At 36.6% G+C, this 22013-nt stretch overlaps 5 protein-coding genes across 5 annotated transcripts; 2 read left to right on the top strand and 3 right to left on the bottom strand.

Moving 5' to 3' along the window:
* Window positions 1–1557: 1557 nt before the first annotated feature.
* Window positions 1558–6199, bottom strand: LOC129570740 (peptidoglycan recognition protein 1-like). The gene is made up of 6 exons (XM_055450445.1): window positions 6013–6199; window positions 5842–5908; window positions 5663–5769; window positions 2678–5510; window positions 2380–2528; window positions 1558–2241 (listed from the first exon to the last, which is right to left on the bottom strand). Exons 4-6 carry the CDS (start codon window positions 3018–3020, stop codon window positions 1852–1854), a joined length of 882 nt encoding a protein of 293 aa, XP_055306420.1. The 5' UTR covers window positions 3021–5510; window positions 5663–5769; window positions 5842–5908; window positions 6013–6199; the 3' UTR covers window positions 1558–1851.
* A 237-nt stretch (window positions 6200–6436) lies between these two features.
* On the top strand, window positions 6437–10203 carry LOC129570738 (zinc finger protein 236). Its single transcript, XM_055450443.1, has 8 exons — window positions 6437–7024; window positions 7183–7675; window positions 7921–8067; window positions 8129–8383; window positions 8681–8808; window positions 8923–9012; window positions 9424–9657; window positions 9824–10203. Exons 1-8 carry the CDS (start codon window positions 6896–6898, stop codon window positions 9872–9874), a joined length of 1527 nt encoding a protein of 508 aa, XP_055306418.1. The 5' UTR covers window positions 6437–6895; the 3' UTR covers window positions 9875–10203.
* Window positions 10204–11342: 1139 nt separating this feature from the next.
* Window positions 11343–13383, bottom strand: LOC129570739 (malate dehydrogenase, mitochondrial). The gene is made up of 3 exons (XM_055450444.1): window positions 13123–13383; window positions 12596–12848; window positions 11343–12315 (listed from the first exon to the last, which is right to left on the bottom strand). Exons 1-3 carry the CDS (start codon window positions 13186–13188, stop codon window positions 11621–11623), a joined length of 1014 nt encoding a protein of 337 aa, XP_055306419.1. The 5' UTR covers window positions 13189–13383; the 3' UTR covers window positions 11343–11620.
* Window positions 13384–13491: 108 nt separating this feature from the next.
* LOC129570737 (snRNA-activating protein complex subunit 4) lies at window positions 13492–16613 on the bottom strand. Its single transcript, XM_055450442.1, has 5 exons — window positions 16503–16613; window positions 15877–16402; window positions 15583–15715; window positions 15172–15501; window positions 13492–15089 (listed from the first exon to the last, which is right to left on the bottom strand). Exons 1-5 carry the CDS (start codon window positions 16518–16520, stop codon window positions 13571–13573), a joined length of 2526 nt encoding a protein of 841 aa, XP_055306417.1. The 5' UTR covers window positions 16521–16613; the 3' UTR covers window positions 13492–13570.
* Window positions 16614–17504: 891 nt separating this feature from the next.
* LOC129570720 (fatty acid synthase-like) lies at window positions 17505–22010 on the top strand (the record flags this gene model as incomplete). Its single annotated transcript, XM_055450426.1, has 7 exons — window positions 17505–18271; window positions 18475–18794; window positions 18863–19066; window positions 19164–19756; window positions 19921–21157; window positions 21286–21509; window positions 21583–22010. Coding segments are annotated over exons 1-7 (3153 nt in total), but the record flags the coding sequence as incomplete, so codon positions are not given.
* Window positions 22011–22013: the final 3 nt, after the last annotated feature.

Here is a 22013-nt window from a genome sequence, read left to right as displayed (position 1 = left end):
TTGTGTGGATTTTATTGGAGTTAATTAGAGTTCGTCGAATAATGGATCGACGATAGAAGTAATTGCAGTTGGGGATGAATAACAATGAGCATTTGAATGATATATTCCTACCGACGCTTTTTTTTTCCCAGAAAAATCAGCAGGAAAAGACCATTTTTGTTCTAATAAAGTAAATCTGTGACTGAATTGTTGTTCGATTTTCTATTTTTATTGCTTTAAATTTGTCAATTCTTTCTATTTTTAGGTATTTTGATACCGAATAATTTGGTGAAACACAAATTTTACTCGAGTTTATTGATGTTGAAACAAAGTTTTAGAAGGTTAGCCTAGTTATTGTGTAATTATTTGGCACGTGAAACTAATATTGATCATGTTAAAATGAATATTAAATGAATTTTGGTAGTGTGAAACGGTGAGGGCAATTCGATTCTTTGCTAATGAACTAACAACATTTTTGGACGATTTCAGTATTTTTGGCAGTGAATTCACGGTGGAATAACTTCTTCGGTCCAATGATCCCAAGTTTTAATAATTTCGGAGACGATGTTGCCGGGGCTCGTGGTCGTCACCAACTGACGAGCTCCGTACAAACGATAGTCTTCGGCGATTTTCTTCAGTTAAACGCCGCGTTGGATCAATCGCTGAGCTGCAATCAAACAACGTTCCGGAGGTGGATTTGTGGAGAATGTCCCAATGAATGTAATACAAATGCTTCTTCGATCGTAAATTCGGCTGTGTTCACCATTGTAGTCCCACCCTCGACCAGCATAAATGGAACTATTACCGCCGATTAGGAAATTGTCGAATATCTCTGCAACTTTTCAGCTCGATGTGATCGGCTTGATAGTTTTGAACCATTTCAACACACTCTCTCTGAAAATCAAAGGGAAAAAACAGTCGAATTAGTTATTTTCTTTGCATTTTTATGAAATTGTTTAACTAGTAGTAATCAAATCAATTTAAAATTTATGCTTTTTCCTTTTACTGATTTAAAGATGAAAGTAATGCATTTACATGAATGTTAGAATATGGCCCCGCGGTATATGAAATAACTACTCGGATCGCTGGAGCTTTGTTAAAGTGTTTCGTTAAAAAGAGTTAGTTCTTCGGGTGACAATGTTGCTTTTAGTACACTCGATTACTGCTTTAACCAACCAAACGACATCTGAATGCTTCGCAAAAAAAAAACAATACACACAGTTCAACGGAACGCATAAAATTACAAGTAACACCTTTTTGAGCAAATATTTATACAGAGTGGAACCGCAGCACTTACTTTTTATTGCCTTTTATTTCCGAAATGGCTCGTATCCATTTCCTACGTGTCAATAGATAAATTGGCAAGCAATAAAGAAGAGTTTGTGTGGATTTTATTGGAGTTAATTAGAGTTCGTCGAATGATGGACCGACGATAGAAATAATTGCAGTTGGGGATCAATAACAATGAGCATTTGAATTATATTATAATTATTATAATATACCTACCGCTGCTTTTTTCCCGGAAAAATCAGCAGAAAAAGACCATTTTTGTTCTAATAAAGTAAATCTGTGACTGAATTGTTGTTCGATTTTCTATTTTTATTGCTTTAAATTTGTTATTTATTTCTATTTTTAGGTATTTTGATACCGAATAGTTTGGTGGAACACAAATTTCATTCGAGTTTATTGATGTTGAAACAAAGTTTTAGAAGGCTAGCCTAGTTTTTTTTGGCAAGTAAAATTAATACCTATTGATAGTGAAAAACAAATCGTTGATGAGTGATTTGGTGACGGTAATTCGATTAGTGAAGAACATTTTTTGCTATGAACTAACTACATTTTTGAACGACTTTGATATTTTTGGCAGTGAATTCACGGTGGAATAACTTCTTCGGTCCAATGATCCCAAGTTTTAATAATTTCGTAGACGATGTTGCTGGGGCTAACAGTTTGTATCAACTGACGAGCTCCGTACAAACGATAGTCTTCGGCGATTTTCTTCAGTTCAACGCCGCGTTTAATCAATTGCTGAGCTGCAATCAAAGAACGTTCCGGTGGTGGACTTGTGGAGAATGTCCCAATGAATGCAATACAAATGCTTCTGCGATTGTAAATCCGGCTGTGTGCGCCTTTGTAGTCCCATCCTCGGCCGACATAAACGGAACCGTCACCACCAACTAAGAAATTATAGGCGATATCATCCCAGCCTTTTAGCTCAATGTGCTCGGCTTGATAGTTGCGAACAATTTCAGCACACTCTCTCTGGAAGTCGGAAGGAAAAGCAGTTAAATTGAATAGTTTCCGTTGTATTTGTAATAAAATCATCCAATTGATTGAACCAATTCAATCTCATTTTTGTGATTTTGTTTTTTCATTAAAAGATGAAAATAATGTATTTACGTGTATAGTAGAGTGTTGGCCCGCGGTATATGCAATAATTACGCGAATCGCTGGTTGTTCCAAAGGCTCCAATTCTCGTGCAGGTGGCCGTGCAAACCATTCACTTCGTTCAACAATCCGCAATGAACCTGCCGCTTCGGCCGTGAATACTGAAAATTTGTTTTAAATCAATTATTTTCATGGACACTCAACACGGAATGCAATTTTCAGTTGAAATGGGTTTTTGTATGATATTCTCAATTTTAAATAAATGAATAAATCGAAATAAAAATTTCATTAACAAATGCAATAAACTCACCGGGTCGATTTAAAACGTCGGCACTTCGATTAACATTACCACCATTTACTTGTGGATCAGACCGGTTTTGATTGAGCACCTGCTGATGGATGGTAACTGGCCCATGATAGATTATTCTATTGCCGATGGTGACGTCATTCGATGCGTTTATTTGAATGTGCCCGATGTTCGATTGTTGATGAGGCGGATCAAAAGGAGCCAATTCATTCCCATCTGAAACCGAATCTACGACACTAGATTCATCATCACTTACATCCGTCGAGTTATTGTCATCTGTGACATTCGAGCTCCGGACAATTGAATTTCGATTCGCTTTATTGAAGAACTTTTTTATTGAATTCATTTCATTTTTATTTTGTCACTACGTCGCCTTTTAATTTATCAATCGCCCGTTTTTATTTATGCCTATTGGCTTTGTATTTTGTTTTTGTTACTCTTTCAATTTCACTATTTGCACTCGACTCAAACGGTATCGTTTCTGAACTGGAGCTCTAATTTTGATCTTATCGTTGTTTTTTTTTTGAGGCGATAAGCTGACTCAATCAATTCACTCGAAGTCTTCACTGTTCTTCACTGTTCTTCTTTATTCTAATGTTTATCCACACATTCGTGATGTATTCGATTGTGTTACTTGTTTACAAATGCCAAAAAGTGATCGCCACAAATATCATATCGAATGACTCACAAATACATAACTCAGCATAACGATAGATTGGTTTCATTTATTTGAACATGTTTGAGTGTGTGTATACTTTTGAAGTGACGTAACTGCTCGTGTTTCTTAGATTGCCTCGACATGAATTCAATGTCAATGTCAATAGTATTTTAGAGCTGGTGGATATGATTAAATTGATGAATTTTATGAATAACCGCACTATGCAATAGTCTAACATTTGCTACAATGATTTTTTTTATAGTTCATATTTTAAGCTTGACCGTTGAATTAAATATTATCACAATCAAATCATTTTCGGTGCAAAACAAAGACTTGGATTTACTTTATTGGCTTTCAATTATTCGCTATTTTCAAAAATACTGTTCGGTTGAGTTCTGTTGCCGGTACTGAGCCTAAGAGTCGAATAAAGCAAGGAAATACTTCACAAGGCACAAAACGACCAGGATTGCGATCATATAAACCGTTTGCACAAGCGGTCGTGCGAACAAATCGTTCAGTTCAACAATCGAAAATGTGCTATTTGGTGCACTGGATTGATGCAAAACATCGGTCTTTTGATTGTCACCATTAACTCCTTCTGAATTAGGCGGACGTTGATGTCTGTTGAAAACACGCACTTTATTCCCAAAGACGGTATCACTTGATCGATTTATATGAACGTCACCAATTCGTTCTTGGTGAAATGGTTTGAACGTTTCATTTCCATCCAAAGCTGAATCGCTGGAGTCACTTTCATTTTCATGCGAATTGGTGTATTTTTTAATTGCAGAATTTTTGGCTTTTTTACTCATATTAAATCGTCTTGATTGCCGCTGTTTTAGACAACTGTATGTCCGATTGGATTGAATTCAAAGTGCACACTGAAAGGTGTTTTCTTTCTTTTTCTTGTTGTTCTTTCAGTTGCTGCGTCTGTACTTGCTGATTCGATCGATTCCGTTACTGCGGTGAAATTATGATAAAATTTTGCTTTCAGTTCTTTTTCTCCATTCTTTCGTGAAATACGCTGATTCGATGCTTTTATGCTCTAATGTTTATTTATTCATCCGTGCTGCATTCAACGCGATTAACATGAATTGTTCGACTTGTTTATAAACGCCAACGAATCGATCGCAAGAAAATAAGAGAACAGAGTAGAATAAGCGAATTATAAATATTTGAACCAATGGAAAACACACTTGTTATTAAACAAGAGAATTCAATTTTTTTTTCTTTGTTTTTAATTTACGTCGATTTGCTGTCCATGTAATTTTTGTGTGTCTCTTTTGGAGTGTGAATGTCTATTTTGGAGTGAATTGCCTTTAGGTTGAAGACCAAATTCCTAAATCTGAGTCCACATTGGTGATGTCACAGTTGATTCAATCACAAATTGTGATCTATAATCGGTTCAATGATCATAAGGTATTCGCAAAGTTTGTACTGGATTTATGTGTCAAACACGACACTTAAAAATAAATACATTATAGCAAACCCAAGGTATAGAACAGCACATATTATCACAGTATAGATAAACGAGTCGTTAACTTCATTAACATGTTCACCGAGCACCGACCATAAAAGTGAATAAGCTATGATCAACAGAAAAAGCATAAGGATGAAACATTTGAAAATAATAACAATAGCGCTTCGTTTTGCAATCGGAGCTGCACAATAGATCACAGTTATGACTATGATCAACACTGGGGAAACAGCAAAAATTTTGTTCATCACATTGTCCACGTCGTTTGTAGTATTTTCACTAGGACGATCAATGGGATTCAAATGTTCGGCACTTTGATCAACATTTTCGTCAGTTGCTTGTGAATCAGATGGATTATGTTGGAGCACATGTCGATGAATGTTCACTGGTCCATTGTAAATTATTCTATTTCCGAATATTATGTCGTTGGATTCCTTTATTTGAATATTCCCAATTGTTGATTGTTGACGAGGCGGCTCGAAATCAACAATTCCATGCGTATTTGAAACTGAATCGACGACACTAGAATCACGATCACTTTCATCCAATGGATTAAGGTCATTTGGGATATTCGTAGATTCAACAATCGAATTTTGATCCATATTGTTGTTCAAAACGTTCTTTTGCATAAATTTGAATATGTTCTTGTGGATTTTTGTCACTACTTTCGATCTTTCCTTTTTCAATGCTACCTTCAGCGACTAAAATTAATTTAGAAGAAAACAAAACAACGGCAATATCAGCATCTCATAACTAACTAAACGCTCTGTTACCTAAGTACATGTGGCTCATCTTAAGCAATGAATCCTGATGTATTGAGATCATTTTCGTGAAATTTAGAGTTTATACTGACCTTGTGTAAAGTCTTTAAGTTTTTGCTATCATTGGATGTAATCGCTTACTCCATAAAATTGACAATTTGATCTTTATCCTTTTGTGAGTATATCGATGGTTCTCCGCCTAGATGAAAAACATAAACTTATAAAATTCTTCATAAAAATAAATGCAAATGTAAAAAAAAACTCTACAAACCTGCCATTATGAAAATTGTCCACTGAAATGTTGCCAAAAAATTTGGAACTCATATAAATCTGCTCCGCTGAAATGAATTTGCATGCTTTTTTTCTTAGAAGAACTAGTAAAAATTGCTGAATCTACATTCAAATTATCAACACACAGCAGGAGAGAAAACGATAGCATTACATAGTTTGTTTACACTACCGCATTGTTGATTCGATGCTCTCGCGACGCGAGCCGCTTGTCGTTAGTGTGTACAGTTTTTTTTATAACTACAACTAACACAGTGATAAAGCTGAATGACATGTTCTAGTCGTGATTCAGTTGAGCGTAGCATTACAAAAGTGTTTCAGTCTTAATTAGTTGTATCTGTAAAAAACAATCTAAGCCGACGATTTAGGTTAAAAATCGTGCAGCTAAATATGTTTTATATACTATAATTAAAACCCAACAAGAATTCGTTCGAATGTTCATTTTGCAAGTAAATAAAAATGTTCCGAAATAGATTGAAGCGCCATCTATGACTCAATCATTCAAACACGACATACTAGTTGTCATTGCTTTTGACATTTCGATATAGTGATTTTTTGTTCCACTCAAAAGGAATGGTGACAGTGGCGCCGCATGTGTCAAAAACGGGTTCATGTTAACTTTTTTGGTAATGGCGACCAAACATCAATACTGTGAGGGAAAAAAATTGTGTCTTCTTTTGTTTACGTATCATTTTCTGTCGAATAATTAAATTAGCCATCGCAAAGTGATGAAAACATTGTGGTAAAATCGATGCATATGTTTGTTAGCGTTTGCGTTATACATTTTCCACAGAAAATTTACTGAATAAAGCGTCAAAAGCCTAATTAAATATTGAATCTATATAGTTTTTTTCTCGCCACCAAAGTTGTTTGTAGTGTTCGATGCCAAAAAGTTGATGTGAATTGAAAATTGGTTTACAAATTTCGAAAGAAGTTGAATTGATTTGTGAGTAATTGATTCGGTTGGTGTATTGACGGCAGATAGAAATTATCGATAGAATTGTCCATAAAATTGGTATTTCGAACGATTGTGAACGATGGAAGTGGATGTGAAAACATTGGAACTTGATAAAGTATGTCGCGTATGTTTGACAGTTAAAAAAGATATGCGACCATTATTTGGTGAAATGGTCGCCGAAATGCTCATGGATTTCTCGCGAATACAGGTAATGCCGGGAGAATGTTACGATTTGCAGTGATTTATGTGAAAAAGTCGGTTTTTTTCCTGCCTTTTTTTGATAACAAATTGTGTATTTTTTTCGAAATTTTCTGACTAATGAATTCTATTAATAGCCAAGTAATCATTTTGCATTTTTTTTTGCAGCTTGATAACACCGACGGATGGCCGGATAAGATTTGTATACAGTGTGTACATCAAGTGAGTCGATGTCATGCATTTAAAAAACGCGTGGAAAACTCGGACAAAGAACTGCGTCAGTATATCAAAGGCATTACTGTGATTGTCGAAGAGCCACTTACACAAATGGAAATTCATTCGGCGCAAACGCATCAGGTGATCAAAGACACCCGGCAAGAAATCCATATAACACGACACGATCTACAAAATGAACTCCATAATCATGTGCAACATGCGAGCGTGACGATACAACAACCGCAAACGCATACACAACAGCCGACCACACAGCAAATTGTCACAACAACGACGCATCAACCGCAGCAAATGATCATAACCAATGGTCAATTGCATAATGCGCAAATTATCAATGCGGCTGGACAAATTGTTGCCACAGCACCACTGCAATCAGCATTGGCCACCGCACAAATTCAAGGACAAATCTGTCAACTAGTTCAAACGAGTAAGTTGACCGCTTGGCTATATGGTTTGACATATCAGTCGCTTCAGAAAAACAAATGTCATATAGAAATTCTGAATGTTCGCCGTTGATATAATTATGCTCAATCAATTGCGATTGATAAAATCGTATCATTTTGTGATAATATTTTATCATCTTCAGATATTCTCATCAAAGAATTTCCTCATTAATACTGCCTATCATTAGTTCCTCCTATTATTTAATCTTCTTCTTTTTCTTCTGAAAAGGTAACGGAACCGTGCAAATGATCCAACAGAACGGCCAACCGGCTCAAGTAGTTCAAATTCAGCGAACGAGTGATGATCGATGCGAAATCATTGTCCAACCCACCGAAATCCAAACGGATACAACAACACACTACTACACAGAGGATGGTAAGACCATATTTAACCAGTTTATTCGAAATGGTATTTTATAGACTTTATGGCTTTTTAGATGAAATATTCTCGGTAACGACACAAATGCAACAGGAAGAAATCGAGCATGTGGAAGAAGTCGAACAACAATCACAAGCAGACCAAATTCAAAATGCAACCGTTTGTTTGGACGAGTCAACCATTATCGAGCAAGATGAAGAGGAAATCGAAGAAGAGATCCAGGAAGAGGAAGAAGAAGAAGAAGAAGAGGAAGAGGGAGTGTTCACACTAGAACTATCGGAGGGATCCGATTGTGAGGACAAAGAGTATTTAGGTAACTAGACCACATTGGATTTTTCCTAGGTAAATTAGCCGAAAGTTCCCTTGACTAACGCAACTTTATTGAAAACTTAACGTTTTTTGACTGCTTTGTTTTGTTACCAATAATTTTCAGTGTATTTTTGGTCTCTTAGAAGACAGACATAGTGTAGTGAAGCTTCATTTTAGTTCTTTTTAAAAAAGAAAAGAAAAAAATTGTTATTTAAAAGGAGATAAATCTTTATTTCTCTAAAAATCTTTCATGATGAATTTAAGGAATCCCAATCTAATCGTTGGACCATTTCTTTCACAGCTGAATTTGTTAGTGCCCAGACATCGTGTCCGTATCCCGGATTATTTGTGTGCAATTTGTGTCGAAAGGAGTTCAAGCATAGCAAATGGCTACAAACCCATATGAAATCCCATTCAAACTGGATCAAGGTAGCGTTGCAACAACAGAAATGACATACATGTCACTGTTGTCGAATTTGATTTGCGAACAATTCGTTCATTTTAAAACCGTTTGACTAACATGAAACATTTTCACCCTTTTAGGCCAATTGTAAAAAGCAACCGCAATGTGAGATCTGCTTCAGGAGCTTTAAAGGACCTGGAATGCTGAAAATGCACATGAAAACACATGAGGTAGGATGGTTCAACATCCCACATTCCCATCACCAATGATTTCTCTATGCATGAAAATCATTTTTGGCCTATTTTTATCTTTCTCTTGAAAATATGACCAATATTCGTTGTTTTGAATGTCCAAATTGTGGACTACAGCACAATTCATGATTCGTTAATGATTTTCAATGACATTACCAATCTGATTCTAATTCTTGGGCCACTTTTTATCCATTGGTCCCTTCCTATCAAAATTGTTCGTTTTTTCGAGAGAAAAAATGGGTTAATTGTTTTCGATTTTCATATAACCCAAATCTGATGATCATATCCAATGCACCTTTTTCTTCACCAAAAATGTCTCTTATAAGGCATCGCTTCTTAAATATTTTTAAGATAAAATATTTGAAAAAAAACCATTTTTACCATTTACAGAAAACGCCGGGCAAAATTCCAATCTGCAAAGTGTGTAACAAAGAATTTAAATCGCGGACGATTCTCTATAGGCATCGTCAAACCCACATGGAGAAACTCATACAGTGTGGATCGTGTCACAAGATGTTCAGTACAGTGAGTCAAATACAATCGCATCAAGCGAAATTGAAGCATGAAAAAATCTTTAAATGCTCTCCATGTCTGATCACCTTCACATCCATCAATGACTTGAAGGTAAGAATCATTGGCACATCAAGGTTCCACTTTTTTTTAATTGGGTCATTTTCTTTTTTCATTTTGTGTGTCTATCAATTGAATGAGTTGTCATAATTTATGTAATTTGATAAATTAATTAGTCATTTGTAATAACTTATAAATAACCGCTATTTTTCACCCATAGACTCACCTCCAATCACATGTCAACTCCAAAGAGAAAAGGAATGGGACATAATTTATGGTTTGTGATTCGCTGGTCGACTCCACTGGATTCAACGTGCAAGCGGATTAATGAATAAAATCAAAGCCTAGTTTCTTTTCTGTTTCATTTTCCAATTTAAAAAAATAGAGTTTGATCAGTTTTCAATAAAATGAATTTCGTTACAATTCTTCAATACAAATCATATTCAATGGGAATGTGTTGAATTTGGCCATCGACCGCCAACAACAGTAACAAAAATCCAAATTGTATTCATTGAACGAAAAAAGAAGATGAAAAAAAGAAGTGAAATGTTATCAAATCTCATGTGTTATAATTAAATTATTAGATATTTTGCCTGAAAATATATATGTGTAAGAATGTGTTTAAGATGGAGTTTCTGCAATATTGAGCTATATATTCACAGTCACACTGATGAGAATATCTGGAGACGATGATAATGATAGGCCGACACATCAAGAAGAAAGAAATAAGAATAAAAAAAAAGCAATCATTCACTCTCTCTCACACACTTTCTACTAAGCACTCTCTCATTTCAGCCACTAAATATATATTTAATGCAATACGAATTAAATGTAAAATTATTCTATTCGATTAGTCGTAAATTTTAGTAAAAAAACAAAACAAATCATTATCGACATTTTTTGTTCATCATGATGCAATTGATCGCATTGTGCATTGCGAAAAAAGAAGATTTGTGCGAGAGCTGAATTGTTCGAGAGACAATCGAGACACCGTGTTTTTTTTTTCAAATTGAATGAGCCGTGTATATTCATGCACCAGCTTCTTGTTTTGATTTTACTCTCTTTTTCATCCATTCGATTTACAATCCAAGTGAAATATCCATATATTTTAAGGAGAGACAAAAATAAAATCAATAAAATTTGTTAATAATTTTATGTATACTGCGTGAAAAAAAAGAAGATGATGCAAAAAAAACAAAAACAAATTTAGACAATTTAGGATTAATCCATATTAAAAAGTAAAAGAAGAAAAAACAAAGAAAAATGCTATTGCAAAGAGATAAATTCAAACACAAAGATTATTTTAAACAAATAATAAAGAATGCCGAGTGGATTCTCAATTGAAATCAGTCAAGTTCGCTTTTTTTCCTCCCGTTTTTTTTTATTGTTTTGTATGGCGTTGTTAGGGGCACATACGTCGGACTGACAACGATTTATCAGCAAATTACTGGCAACAAATAAAGACGATCATGCTGTTATCAGTTGAACACATTCTTCAAACGGATTTGTACGTACGTACTCTTATCGCTCGTTGTATGCGGCAAGCGATATTCAATTTGTTTGCATCCACAGCAGAACAGTAGAATTCCATGTCATAATCACAGAATTATCTTCCTGGAAAACAAAACCGTTATTTCTTATTTGCTACAAACAAAATGTTAAATGTCCTATTTTTGAGCAAACAAAAGGTTGACGTCTTTCATTGACCAATACCTAGTCATAAATAAAAGAGAGACACATTTCTAACTGATTAAATTTTGGATTGTTCATTCCTTAATTGATTTTTATTTCTGTTTGACCATTTTGTTAATTTATTTTCTCTTTAACTTACATGCTCATATTGGTTTAAATTTTCTATTTGTTTTTCGTTTTTTTAAATATATTACAAAAGTCATGAATGAAATGCAGCATCCAATGTGGTAGCCGGTGGTTCCATTCACTCTATACAATTGAAAACTTGGTAACAGAGAACAGAAATTAATGAATTTTCGGTTTTGACGTTCATGGATCTGGTAATTTAGTTGCTCTTAACAAAGTCCTCTCCCTTCTTGATGTTCTTCTGCAATTCTGGGATGGCAGCGTCCAAAAGTGATTGTTCATAGGCATTCAATTTTGGTAGTCCCAAGTTCTTTTCAATACCGTTCTTGCCCAATTTCAATGGGGTTGCAAAGTATGTGGCAGCAGTGATGTCTGAACGAACATATGAGCATTCAACAACATTTGGATCACCTTTCAATGCTCGGACCAAAGCCAAAGCGAAACGTGCACCAGCATAGGCCATTGACAAAGTGGCTGAACCAGCACCAGCCTTAGCCTTAACAACTTCAGTACCGGCTTCTTGGATACGTTCAGTCAATGCCTTGATTTGGTCTTGTGACATTTTAACTGATGGTTGACTTTGCGACAATACTGGCAAAATGGTAACACCGGAGTGACCACCAATAACTGGGATTTTCACATCCAATGGATTGGTGTTGGTTTTCTCTCCGATAAATGCTTGGGCACGTACAACATCCAAAGTTGACACACCAAAAATACGATTTGGATCGTATGTTCCGGCTTGTTTCAACACTTCCGATGCGATTGGAACGCATGAGTTGACTGGATTGGTGATGATTCCGACCAAAGCCTTTGGGCACACCTTTGAAATGGCAACGGCCAAATCACGGACAATGCCAGCGTTTGTGTTGAACAAATCGTCACGGGTCATTCCTGAAAATTCAAATGAAGTATGTGTTAGTTTGTGGAGAGTTGGTATAAAAGTAATGGAAAATTGGGTAAAAGTTATGATTTTCTGTCAAAGACAGTGGATGATAATCCACCTCAAGTGAATGTTTCGTCACTTAAACAGTATTTGGAGGCTTCAAACAGAGTTTAGAGGCTTTGAACCGAATTCAGAATCTTTAGACCGAATTTAAGGGCTTTTAACAGATTTTGAACGCTTTAAATAGCACTTTGAGGCTTCAACAAATTCAATTCAACATCGACTTACCTGGTTTACGTGGAACACCAGCTGGAATAATGACAACATCAGCATTTTCGAGGGCCTTCTCCAAGTTCTCTTTGCCATTGTATCCGGTGACCTTGGCTGGTGTATCAATGTGCGACAAATCGGCGGCAACACCTGGTGTGTGCACAATATCGTACAACGAGAGATGTGACACCAATGGGCTTTGTTTCAACAACAAACTCAATGGTTGACCGATGCCACCGCTTGCGCCAGCAACAGCAACTTTAACATTGTTCTATAACAAAAATCAATTCAATCACATGACATGAATCACCACATAAATTAACATTATCTTTGTCATTTGGTTTGATAAAAAGAAAGTACGAACCGAAAATAAATGCGAAAAATCATCATGTCATCATTGTCTTTTAATCAATTTTATATAAGGATTCATGCGTTACGTAAACCAATGCAAGCTTTACAACAACAACAACAACAAATGTTCACATTCTAGAACAGTCCGATTTTTTTTTCATTCACACAATGATGACCGTCAAATTTTGCCTTACCTGTGATGTAGTTGAGAAATTCTTTCCCGCTTGTTTGGCTACCGAAACAGATAATCGTGAAAACATTTTGCTGAATTTTTTTTGCAAAAAAAATATTCGAATGTATGTCAAGTCCCGATTAAATAATTGGGTGAAGTTAAAGCCAACTTATCGTGTTGAAAGCAACGAAACAACTGTTCAGATCGCAGGCGCTACAACAGCAAGTGACGTATGGAGATAAGACACAATTATAGTGACCTTACAAAGGTTATGTTCAAACGTCAGCATGCTATTGAAAACTGGTTTTGATGATGACAGCTCGCAACATATACACACATAAGTGAGAGAAGAAAAAAACGCCGAAACTGGTCCGATTGACATAACCTCACATTTGTTTTTGCTTTAATTTGAAACTATTTTACTATTTATTATGATAAACAATGAAACATAATATTGTTCTTGTCTTGTTTCACTGCTGAGATGATCCAGTCGCTTCGTCAGTGATGGTTGGTGTCCAAATGACAAAATCTGTATTGGAATATGTGCTCTGATCATCGGCAAAGCCTTCAGTTTCACTGCCACTCACATCCGGCTGTATATTAATTTCTTGAACTGTATCCGATGTTTCGACTCTGTATCGAGTGTAGAAATTGAATGAATCATTGGAAACGGTTGGTGGTGGCAATTGCAGTGGATCAACTTCTTCTATATCATTCAATCCGACGGTGATGCTTTCAAGTACAGTGATTCGATTTCGTTTGCATGGTTTCTCTTCGGTTTCACTCATGATGTAGCTCTCAAACTCTTCGTCGTTGCTCTGATTGGCGGCAGATATTCGCACCAATGTTTCATTATTATGGAAGTCAGTGGTTGTGGCTGCTGCTGCAACTGATGTTGATGTCACCGTAGATGTGGGTATGGTCACTCGTTTTCGCTTTTGATTCCGCAGTCGTAGTGACACCGAAGTAATTTGTCGATGCATCTTGGCCAGTGTCGCTGTTTGCTTGAAGATTGAATTGAATCGCATTTTGAACAAATCCAATGCCTGATAATCTTGTACGCTGTTTGATTCCGGTTTGATTTCTGTCTCTGGAATTTTCTTCTTTTTCCGTGGTCCTTTCTTCTCTTCACTTGCTAGCGCAAGCATTGCTGTTATGCCACGCAAACCAAGCACCGTATTCACATTTACCGGATATAAAAAATCATTTCGACCCAGTTCGCTGAGCGATCTTAGTAGGTCCACCTCTAATTGCACCTTCTTACAGGGATTTTTCATTGTCACGTAGCAGCTAAACGATTGGTCATACGTATTTATTTTGTTTGGCAAATTCGATGCTCGTAACAATTGGCATGCGATTTGTATGTTCTCGAAGAGTGCATCGCTGCCGGGAATCGCTTCACCAAATTTAAAGTTGAATGAATATTTTAGGAAATCATAATAGTCCGTATTATGAAGGCTTTGGGCCACTGATTTTCCTCGTGGTAGTATTGAGTTCTCCGCTTCGTCTTCTTCTTCTTCACTTGCTGCGGTGATTGATTCGAAATTCTTGGCTTCAATGATCGCTTCCATCCAGTTCTCCGTTGTTACATTCGTTGAGAAGGGTCGTTTTCTGCGTGGAACATCCGATACCGTTTTGCTAGGATATTTATCAAGAAATTTCCGAATCGTGGTGTATCTTTGACGGCATGATGTCCGCGTATGACTCACCATCTCATCGGATATGCGTACCCAGTCAGATGTACCATAACGATCAATCAATTCCATTAGTTTAATGTCATGTTGTTCCGTCCAATGTTCACGTACATTTACATGCCGCAAAACATTGTTATAGCGGCTTCGAATTTGCCGCATATTTCGACCGGGCAACAAATTCGATGGAAATTCACAGAAATTCAGTCCGTACTCCTTAATGGCTGCCATCAATATACAGTCCTCTTCAACGGTAAACGGCGCTCGATTTATCTCCGGATGTAATGAAAACATGTACCTATAAGATGAATGATAGTGTTTTAGTGATGAGATTGAATTGATTGGAAATATAGACTTGAAATTATAGCCTCAAATCTCACCGATTGTAAAGCTGTGGCTTTGAACGACCCGGACATTTCTCCATAATCTTAGTCCACGGTATGATATTACCGATTCGATACTTTTCAATGAAATCCAGCAGCTTCTTATCCTCTTCGGGTGTCCAACGAACATTTTTCTGCACATGTTTTGGATTGAATTTCGTTTGATAATGGACAAAGCATTGATAAGCTGATCGACCATCCACTTCTTTTGCGATTTCCGCCCAATCTTGATGCTCAAAATCATTTGCAGCATTCAATAATTTATCTTCTTCGGCCGGTGTCCATGGTTGACGATTCAATGTTGGCATTAAGTAACCATACCACATTCTGGACAATTAAAAAAAGGAGAGAAAAAAAAATTGAAAAATTGGAAATTAACGAATTTGGTTGTAATTTTGTTTGACTTACCCCATGCACTCATTAGGCGGATGCCGATCATCCAGAGCGTTCATTGAAACATCCAGCCAATTTATTCGGAAATTACTTCCCTCCGTCTTTTTGAGCAAATCCTTCAAATGCATCGATTCGAAAGAAGAACTTTCTGTTGGACAAATGGAATAAGTTTTGTGGGCAATTTTTGAATCAATGTATCAATGATACTTGGGCCTGCTATCGTAGTCTGGCATTTATTTTCATAAAACCCTATTTTTTGGCCGACGAAAGCTATACAAAGTAATTACTTGAAAAACAAAATCGACAAACCATTTTGAATCCTAGCTGACAGTTCGCTAGCGCATCGTTTGCCGACTGTCTTTCGAATTTTCGTCCGATTTTGTGACTGTAAGTATGTGATCACTTGCTTCTTAACGCCTTGCACCAACTGAACTTTGTCTCGAGGCAGCCAAACACATCGCTTCTCTAGATCCAATGGGAAAATTTCATCGCCTTTTTCGGTGCGTTTCAAATATTCGGCCGATTGTGGTGGTGCGCCACCCTTTCGATCTTTGAAAAATGGATAACCACAAAAATAGTATGTCGTATAGAGTTTCGGTTCATTTTTTGCTTTGTTTGTTGCGGCAATCAACAATTCGTTTTGTTTGTACTTCTGTTGGCACACGTTGATCAATTGCTCCAGCTCGTGTTTCAAATCGTTTAAGTAAATTCGCATGTGTTTGTTCAGGGTGAGGGCATTTTCAATTGATATCTCGTTGTGATTGTACACAGTTTGTTCGGCTTCTCGCACATAATCCGCTTCGTCAAGCACGTATTCATCGTATTCACTGCCATTCTAAAAGGAAATGTTTATCATTTATTCATCAGAAACTTTCGATTAAATATCCCAAAAAACCATTATTGGCGCGAGATGAAAAAAAAAACTTTTTGCTTACCACAGATGAGCGTGACATTTTTGCTAAAATGATCCACTTTCAAAACATTCGACTTTTTTAAGTTTGTTTACTTCATTGTGTGAATGCTGAAAGAGACAAGTGATGACATTTCAATCTCACATTTGCTCACCACCTCAACGCCATCTATTTTTCATTTATCAAAGCAGCACTGCCAAGTTTCTCTATTTTGAATCAGCCGAATATACGTTGTTTTGTTGTTTTTTTTTTGTATTTCTAAATTTCTTCTCTACGGGTTTTTCCATTCATCTATCGACGCAATGGACATTGAAGAAATCCAGTAGTGTCATTCAAATGACACTTCACACTAGAAATGCAAATAATCAGCCGATACAAATGAATGCAACTCGAGGTGTCTATAATGAAATAATATATGTCTTTTCACCTTGTTTGAAATGCATTCAATTGAAATTGGAATTCGAACGATGATTTTGCAACACGTGCGTTGTTAATTGCAAAATATGTGCAAAATGTATTAGAATGGCTATATCACTGTGATTCATTGACACTGTTCCTTGAACTTGTGGGAATAGTTGCTGAAATCGATTTGTGAGACTTTACATGGCATAGGATTTTGCGGGTGAAGTGATAGATGGATTGGGCTATAGATTTGATCTAGGAAAATCGCAAATTTCATCACATGATGATATCATCTTAGAAATATTTTAGTTTTGAGGAAACTCACTGAATTACTTCACGTAGAAATTTTTATTGAAATTGAATTGATTTTCGAACATGAATTGATAGAGTTTTTCTTCTAAACTATTTTAATTTTGTTGTGGAATTTTTTCCATAAAATCCAAAATCGTTCGATTTGTGATTTCAGTTAATACATTTCTCTTTTCGTTTATTTTGTTTTGCCTTTCTTTTGTTGCACAAAATTCTGATTGATTATATAATTATTCGTCAGCTACTGCAATCAAGAGCCCTCGATCACCTACATAGTACATAAACTGCATTTCATTTCCATAATCAGCTTACAATGTACATAGAGTTAGTTGAACTCAATGTAAATAGCATATGGATATTGATTAAATTGTAGTCACAAATGGCCAATGCGCTGCTCTATGCATTCCCCTGCAATGAACAAACAATGTAAATCGAATGTATTTGTAAGTGCTAATCGATTCGATGGCAATTAATTAGTAAGAACAATGAGGAAATTGGATAATTGCAAATGGAAAATGCATAAAATTTTCTTATAAAAAGACGGTAAGTTCATTGCAGCTACTTAGTTAGTGATCGATCGTTCCTTCAAGTTCAAGTTTTCCAGTAGCTAAAAAGTGAAAAAGTGATAGAATAAAAAGTGCAAAATAGTTGATTTTGTGAAAAGAAGTTGAAAAGTGATAGAATTATTCCTGTGGAAAAGTTTTGAACTTAGTTGCAGTGTACGATTTACCAAAGAAAAATTGTGAAGAAAAAATAGAGGGGAAAAACATTCAAGTTTCAACAAAAAGGAAAAATACAAATTTGTGGAAGAAAAAGTTGTTTAAAAAAGTAACAAAAATCTGAAACAGTTTGAAACAAAGGATCTGCCAAATTTCTTCGAAAAAAAAAATCACGACTCAAAAAATTGTACAACTCGAAAATCGGATACGAAAAAAATGGCTAAAGTGAAACGAAGCGTAAAAACACTTGAATCGCGAATTTACCCAGTTTCACCAGGCGATGAGATCGTTATTAGTGGAATCAGTGGCAAATTTCCAAGTGCAAAAAATGTAGCCGAATTGGAATACAATTTATACAATAAGGTATGAAGTGAAATTAAATGAAAGTATTCGAATATTGTGGAGAAGAGTTTTTTTTGTATTCTTTCGATTCAAATTTTTGATTACGAAATAGAAATCGTCAAATAACTTTAAAAAGTTTTTTTTTAATTTAACTAACCATTGGATAGGATTTTTTTTTTAAATTTTACAACAGTTTTATGTGATAATCAAATAGTTATTTTTAGGTGGATATGGTGACGGTATCGGAAAAAAGATGGCCAAATTATAATTCCGAAATTCCGATTCGAATGGGTGTTATTGATGATATTGATAAGTTCGATGCAACCTTTTTCGGTGTTCCATATAAACAAGCGCATTGCATCGATCCTCAATGCCGATTGCTGATTGAGACTGCGTACGAAGCAATTTTGGATGCAGGCGTTTGCCCGAAGTCGATACGTGGTTCGAAAACGGGCGTTTTTATCGGTGCCTGTTTTAATGAATCGGAAAAAGTGTTTTTCTACGATGTAAATCACATTACCGAATCTGGTTTGGGAATATCGGGGTAACTACACATTGAACCAAAAAGCCATGCAAGCTTAATTTTTATACGGAAAATTTTAAACAACTTAGGTGTAGTCGTGCGATGCTTGCAAATCGTGTTTCTTACTGCTTGGGCTTAACTGGGCCATCATTTTTGTTAGACACGGCATGTTCAAGTTCGATGTATGCTTTGGATGCCGCATTTTCGGCCATCCGAAGTGGTGAATGTGACGCTGCTTTAGTTGGTGGTTCAAATCTTTGCCTCCATCCGTATACAACTCTTCAATTTGCCAGGTAATTTTAGTGATGTAGGCCATATAGATTCTGAAAAAAAATTGTAAGAATGATTACTTTGAACGAAGTAAGAAAAAATCCCGGATTTCTTTTTTAGATTGGGTGTCATTGCCAAAAATGGCTATTGTCGCCCATTTGACGAAAAAGCCTCTGGTTACACTCGATCAGAAGGAATTTGCGTAATGTATTTGCAACGAGCAAGAGATGCCAAACGTATCTACGCAAATGTAATTTATTCGAAAGCAAATTGCGATGGATTCAAGCTCGAAGGTATAACATATCCATCAGGAGAGATTCAAGAGGCACTTTTGGCGGAATTCTATGACGATCTTCAATTGGATCCAACTACAGTCGGCTATGTTGAAGCGCATAGTACTGGTACTTTTGTCGGTGATCCCGAAGAGTGCAAAGCATTGGACAATATTTTCTGTCAGGGTCGTACCAAACCATTGCTAGTTGGTTCGATTAAATCAAACATTGGACACACCGAGTCAACTTCAGGAGCATGTTCAATTGCAAAAGCTATTTTAATATTTGAAAACGGACATATCCCACCAAATATTAACTTTGACCGAGTTCGGTCATCGATCCCGGCACTCACTGAAAGGCGAATGATTGTTTGCAATGAAATAATGCCATTCAAGGGCGATAAAATTGCAATCAACTCTTTTGGCTTTGGTGGTGCAAATGGTAAGTTGCACGATGCACATTTCAATATTATTATTCACACTGTTTCAATGAATTCTAATGAGAGGCCAATAGTGCAAATTACTTCAGTTAAATTTAAATAAAGTAAATAAAACAAAATTAAATAATCGTTTTTTGTAAAATACGAAATAATTTGTACATTTCAGCGCACGCTTTGTTCTCAATGAATCCAAAAAGTAAAATTAACGAAGGCGCTCCGCTTGACAATATTCCACGGCTTGTGAATTGGGCGGGTCGAACAGAGGAAGGGGTCAATGCAATGCTTAACGCATTGGAATCGCAGCCGCTCGATGCTGAGTACATTGGTTTGTTGCACAGCGCCCAAGCTGAGGAGGTGCAAGGCTATCTTCATCGTGGTTATACGGTTCTTAGCAAAGATGTGAATGGAGATATTTCGAAAAATGCCTTGAGTTTATCGCGCGCATTGAAGCGAGTCGACGGAAACAAACTGCCGGTGGTTTGGCTGTTCAGTGGAATGGGCTCACAATGGCCAACGATGGGCAAGGCTTTGATGGTTTTCCCACAGTTCCGTGAGACAGTCGAACTTTGTCATAAAGTTCTCAAGCCATACGGTGTGGATTTAATGTCAATTATCACTTCAGATGATCCAAAGATCTTTAATTACATTCTAAACGCTTTTGTTGGCATAGCGTGCATTCAAATTGGTCTCGTGAACATACTTCGATTGTTAGACGTTAAAATGGATTATTGCATCGGTCACTCGGTTGGAGAGTTAGGAGTGGCTTATGCGGATGGAACACTTACGGCCGAGCAAATGATTTTAGCCTCTTACTTCCGAGGCATCGTTAGTGTCGAGACTAAGGTCATCGAAGGATCGATGGCAGCCGTCGGTTTGGGTTATGAAAAGGTGGTTCATATGCTACCACCAACTGTTGAAGCCGCTTGCCGTAACAGCGGCATTTCGACAACAATATCCGGTCCCAAGGCCGATGTTGCCAAGTTTGTCGAGGAGCTTAAATCACAGAAAATTTTTGCAAAGGAAGTTCAATGCTCCAATATTCCATACCATTCGAAGTATATTTCCGAAATGGGACCAAAACTTTTGCGAAAAATGCGAGAAATCGTTCCTCGGCCATTGAAACGTTCTGAAAAATGGCTCAGCACAAGTGTTCCTAAATCAGAATGGCATTTTCCGCAGAGCAATTTCAGTTCCGCCGAATACCACACCAACAATCTACTGAAGCCTGTTTTGTTTGAGGAAACGGTTCACTTACTACCTTCGGAATCGATCGTCATCGAAATAGCTCCGCACGGACTTCTCCAAGCAATTGTCAAGAAATCGATGCCAGAAGCTATTCACGTACCGCTCACTCATCGCGGTCACTCAAACAATGCTGCTTTCTTCTTAGGAGCTTTGGGAAAGTAGGTTTTGTACATAGACTTAAGACTAGATCAGCTGTACATTTGTGGTTAATATATTATGATCATTTTCAAGATCAGAATGTTAACAGTCAAGAGAAGCTTTTAATCATTTTTTTTCCTTTGACTAGAATGTTTTTGAGTGGACTTAATTTGCCGATTGAACGCCTTTATCCAAAAGTTGAGTTCCCTGTTTCACGCGGGACGCCAATGATTTCGCCGTTGGTAAAATGGGATCACACAGAAGACTGGTTCGTTATGAAATTTTCTGTTCAGAAAGGCGGTATAAGTGGGGAACGACAAGTATCTCTCTCTTTAGATGTGGAATCGTACATTTCGGGCCATATTATTGATGGTAAAGGAGCTGTTCTTGTTTTGGTGCATAATTTTATAATACAGATTTCTATAAAAATGACCATTTCTCTTAGGTCGTGTTATTGTGCCTGGTACAACTTACTTGGAATTAGTTTGGGACACTTTATCAATGATGACTTGCGGTGCAATCGGTACAAAAATCAATGCTCAATTCGAGGATATCCGATTTTTGAGAGCCACAACTATCACACCTGGTCAAAAGGTCGACTTGAACATCATGATTCATTACGGTAGTGGACAGTTTGAAATCACAGAGAATGGAGTCACGGTCGTATCAGGAATAGTTCGTAACATCGAAACATCCGAGTTTGAGGATGTGTCGATCGATGCAAAAGAGTTCGAAAACGGTACGAATGTGCTTGAAAAGAAAGATTTCTACAAAGAGCTTCGATTGCGCGGTTATCACTATCAAAACCTATTCCAAGGAGTGGAAAAGGCCCGTTTAGATGGCCAAAAAGCCATTATCAAGTGGAACGACAACTGG

The sequence above is a fragment of the Sitodiplosis mosellana genome, unplaced genomic scaffold, assembly GCF_009176505.1.
Source record: "Sitodiplosis mosellana isolate CC-2019 unplaced genomic scaffold, AAFC_SMos_1.0 Smas_scaffold_75, whole genome shotgun sequence".
Classification (NCBI taxonomy): domain Eukaryota; kingdom Metazoa; phylum Arthropoda; class Insecta; order Diptera; family Cecidomyiidae; genus Sitodiplosis; species Sitodiplosis mosellana.
The sequence above is the reverse complement of the archived record's forward strand: the minus strand, read 5'-3'. Positions and strand labels throughout refer to the sequence as shown.

Coding starts and splice junctions, on each gene's coding strand:
- LOC129570740 (XM_055450445.1), bottom strand. CDS start 3,020: ATGAATTCAATAAAAAAGTTCTTCAATAAAGCGAATCGAAATTCAATT. Junction 2,529..2,677: donor CGACGTTTTAAATCGACCCG/GTGAGTTTATTG, acceptor ACAAATTTTCAG/TATTCACGGCCGAAGCGGCA. Junction 2,242..2,379: donor GCCAACACTCTACTATACAC/GTAAATACATTA, acceptor TCCGACTTCCAG/AGAGAGTGTGCTGAAATTGT.
- LOC129570738 (XM_055450443.1), top strand. CDS start 6,896: ATGGAAGTGGATGTGAAAACATTGGAACTTGATAAAGTATGTCGCGTA. Junction 7,676..7,920: donor CTGTCAACTAGTTCAAACGA/GTAAGTTGACCG, acceptor TCTTCTGAAAAG/GTAACGGAACCGTGCAAATG. Junction 8,809..8,922: donor CCCATTCAAACTGGATCAAG/GTAGCGTTGCAA, acceptor TCACCCTTTTAG/GCCAATTGTAAAAAGCAACC.
- LOC129570739 (XM_055450444.1), bottom strand. CDS start 13,188: ATGTTTTCACGATTATCTGTTTCGGTAGCCAAACAAGCGGGAAAGAAT. Junction 12,849..13,122: donor ATTTCTCAACTACATCACAG/GTAAGGCAAAAT, acceptor TTTTTGTTATAG/AACAATGTTAAAGTTGCTGT. Junction 12,316..12,595: donor TGGTGTTCCACGTAAACCAG/GTAAGTCGATGT, acceptor TTGAATTTTCAG/GAATGACCCGTGACGATTTG.
- LOC129570737 (XM_055450442.1), bottom strand. Junction 15,502..15,582: donor CCGCCTAATGAGTGCATGGG/GTAAGTCAAACA, acceptor TTAATTGTCCAG/AATGTGGTATGGTTACTTAA. Junction 15,090..15,171: donor AAGCCACAGCTTTACAATCG/GTGAGATTTGAG, acceptor TTCATCTTATAG/GTACATGTTTTCATTACATC.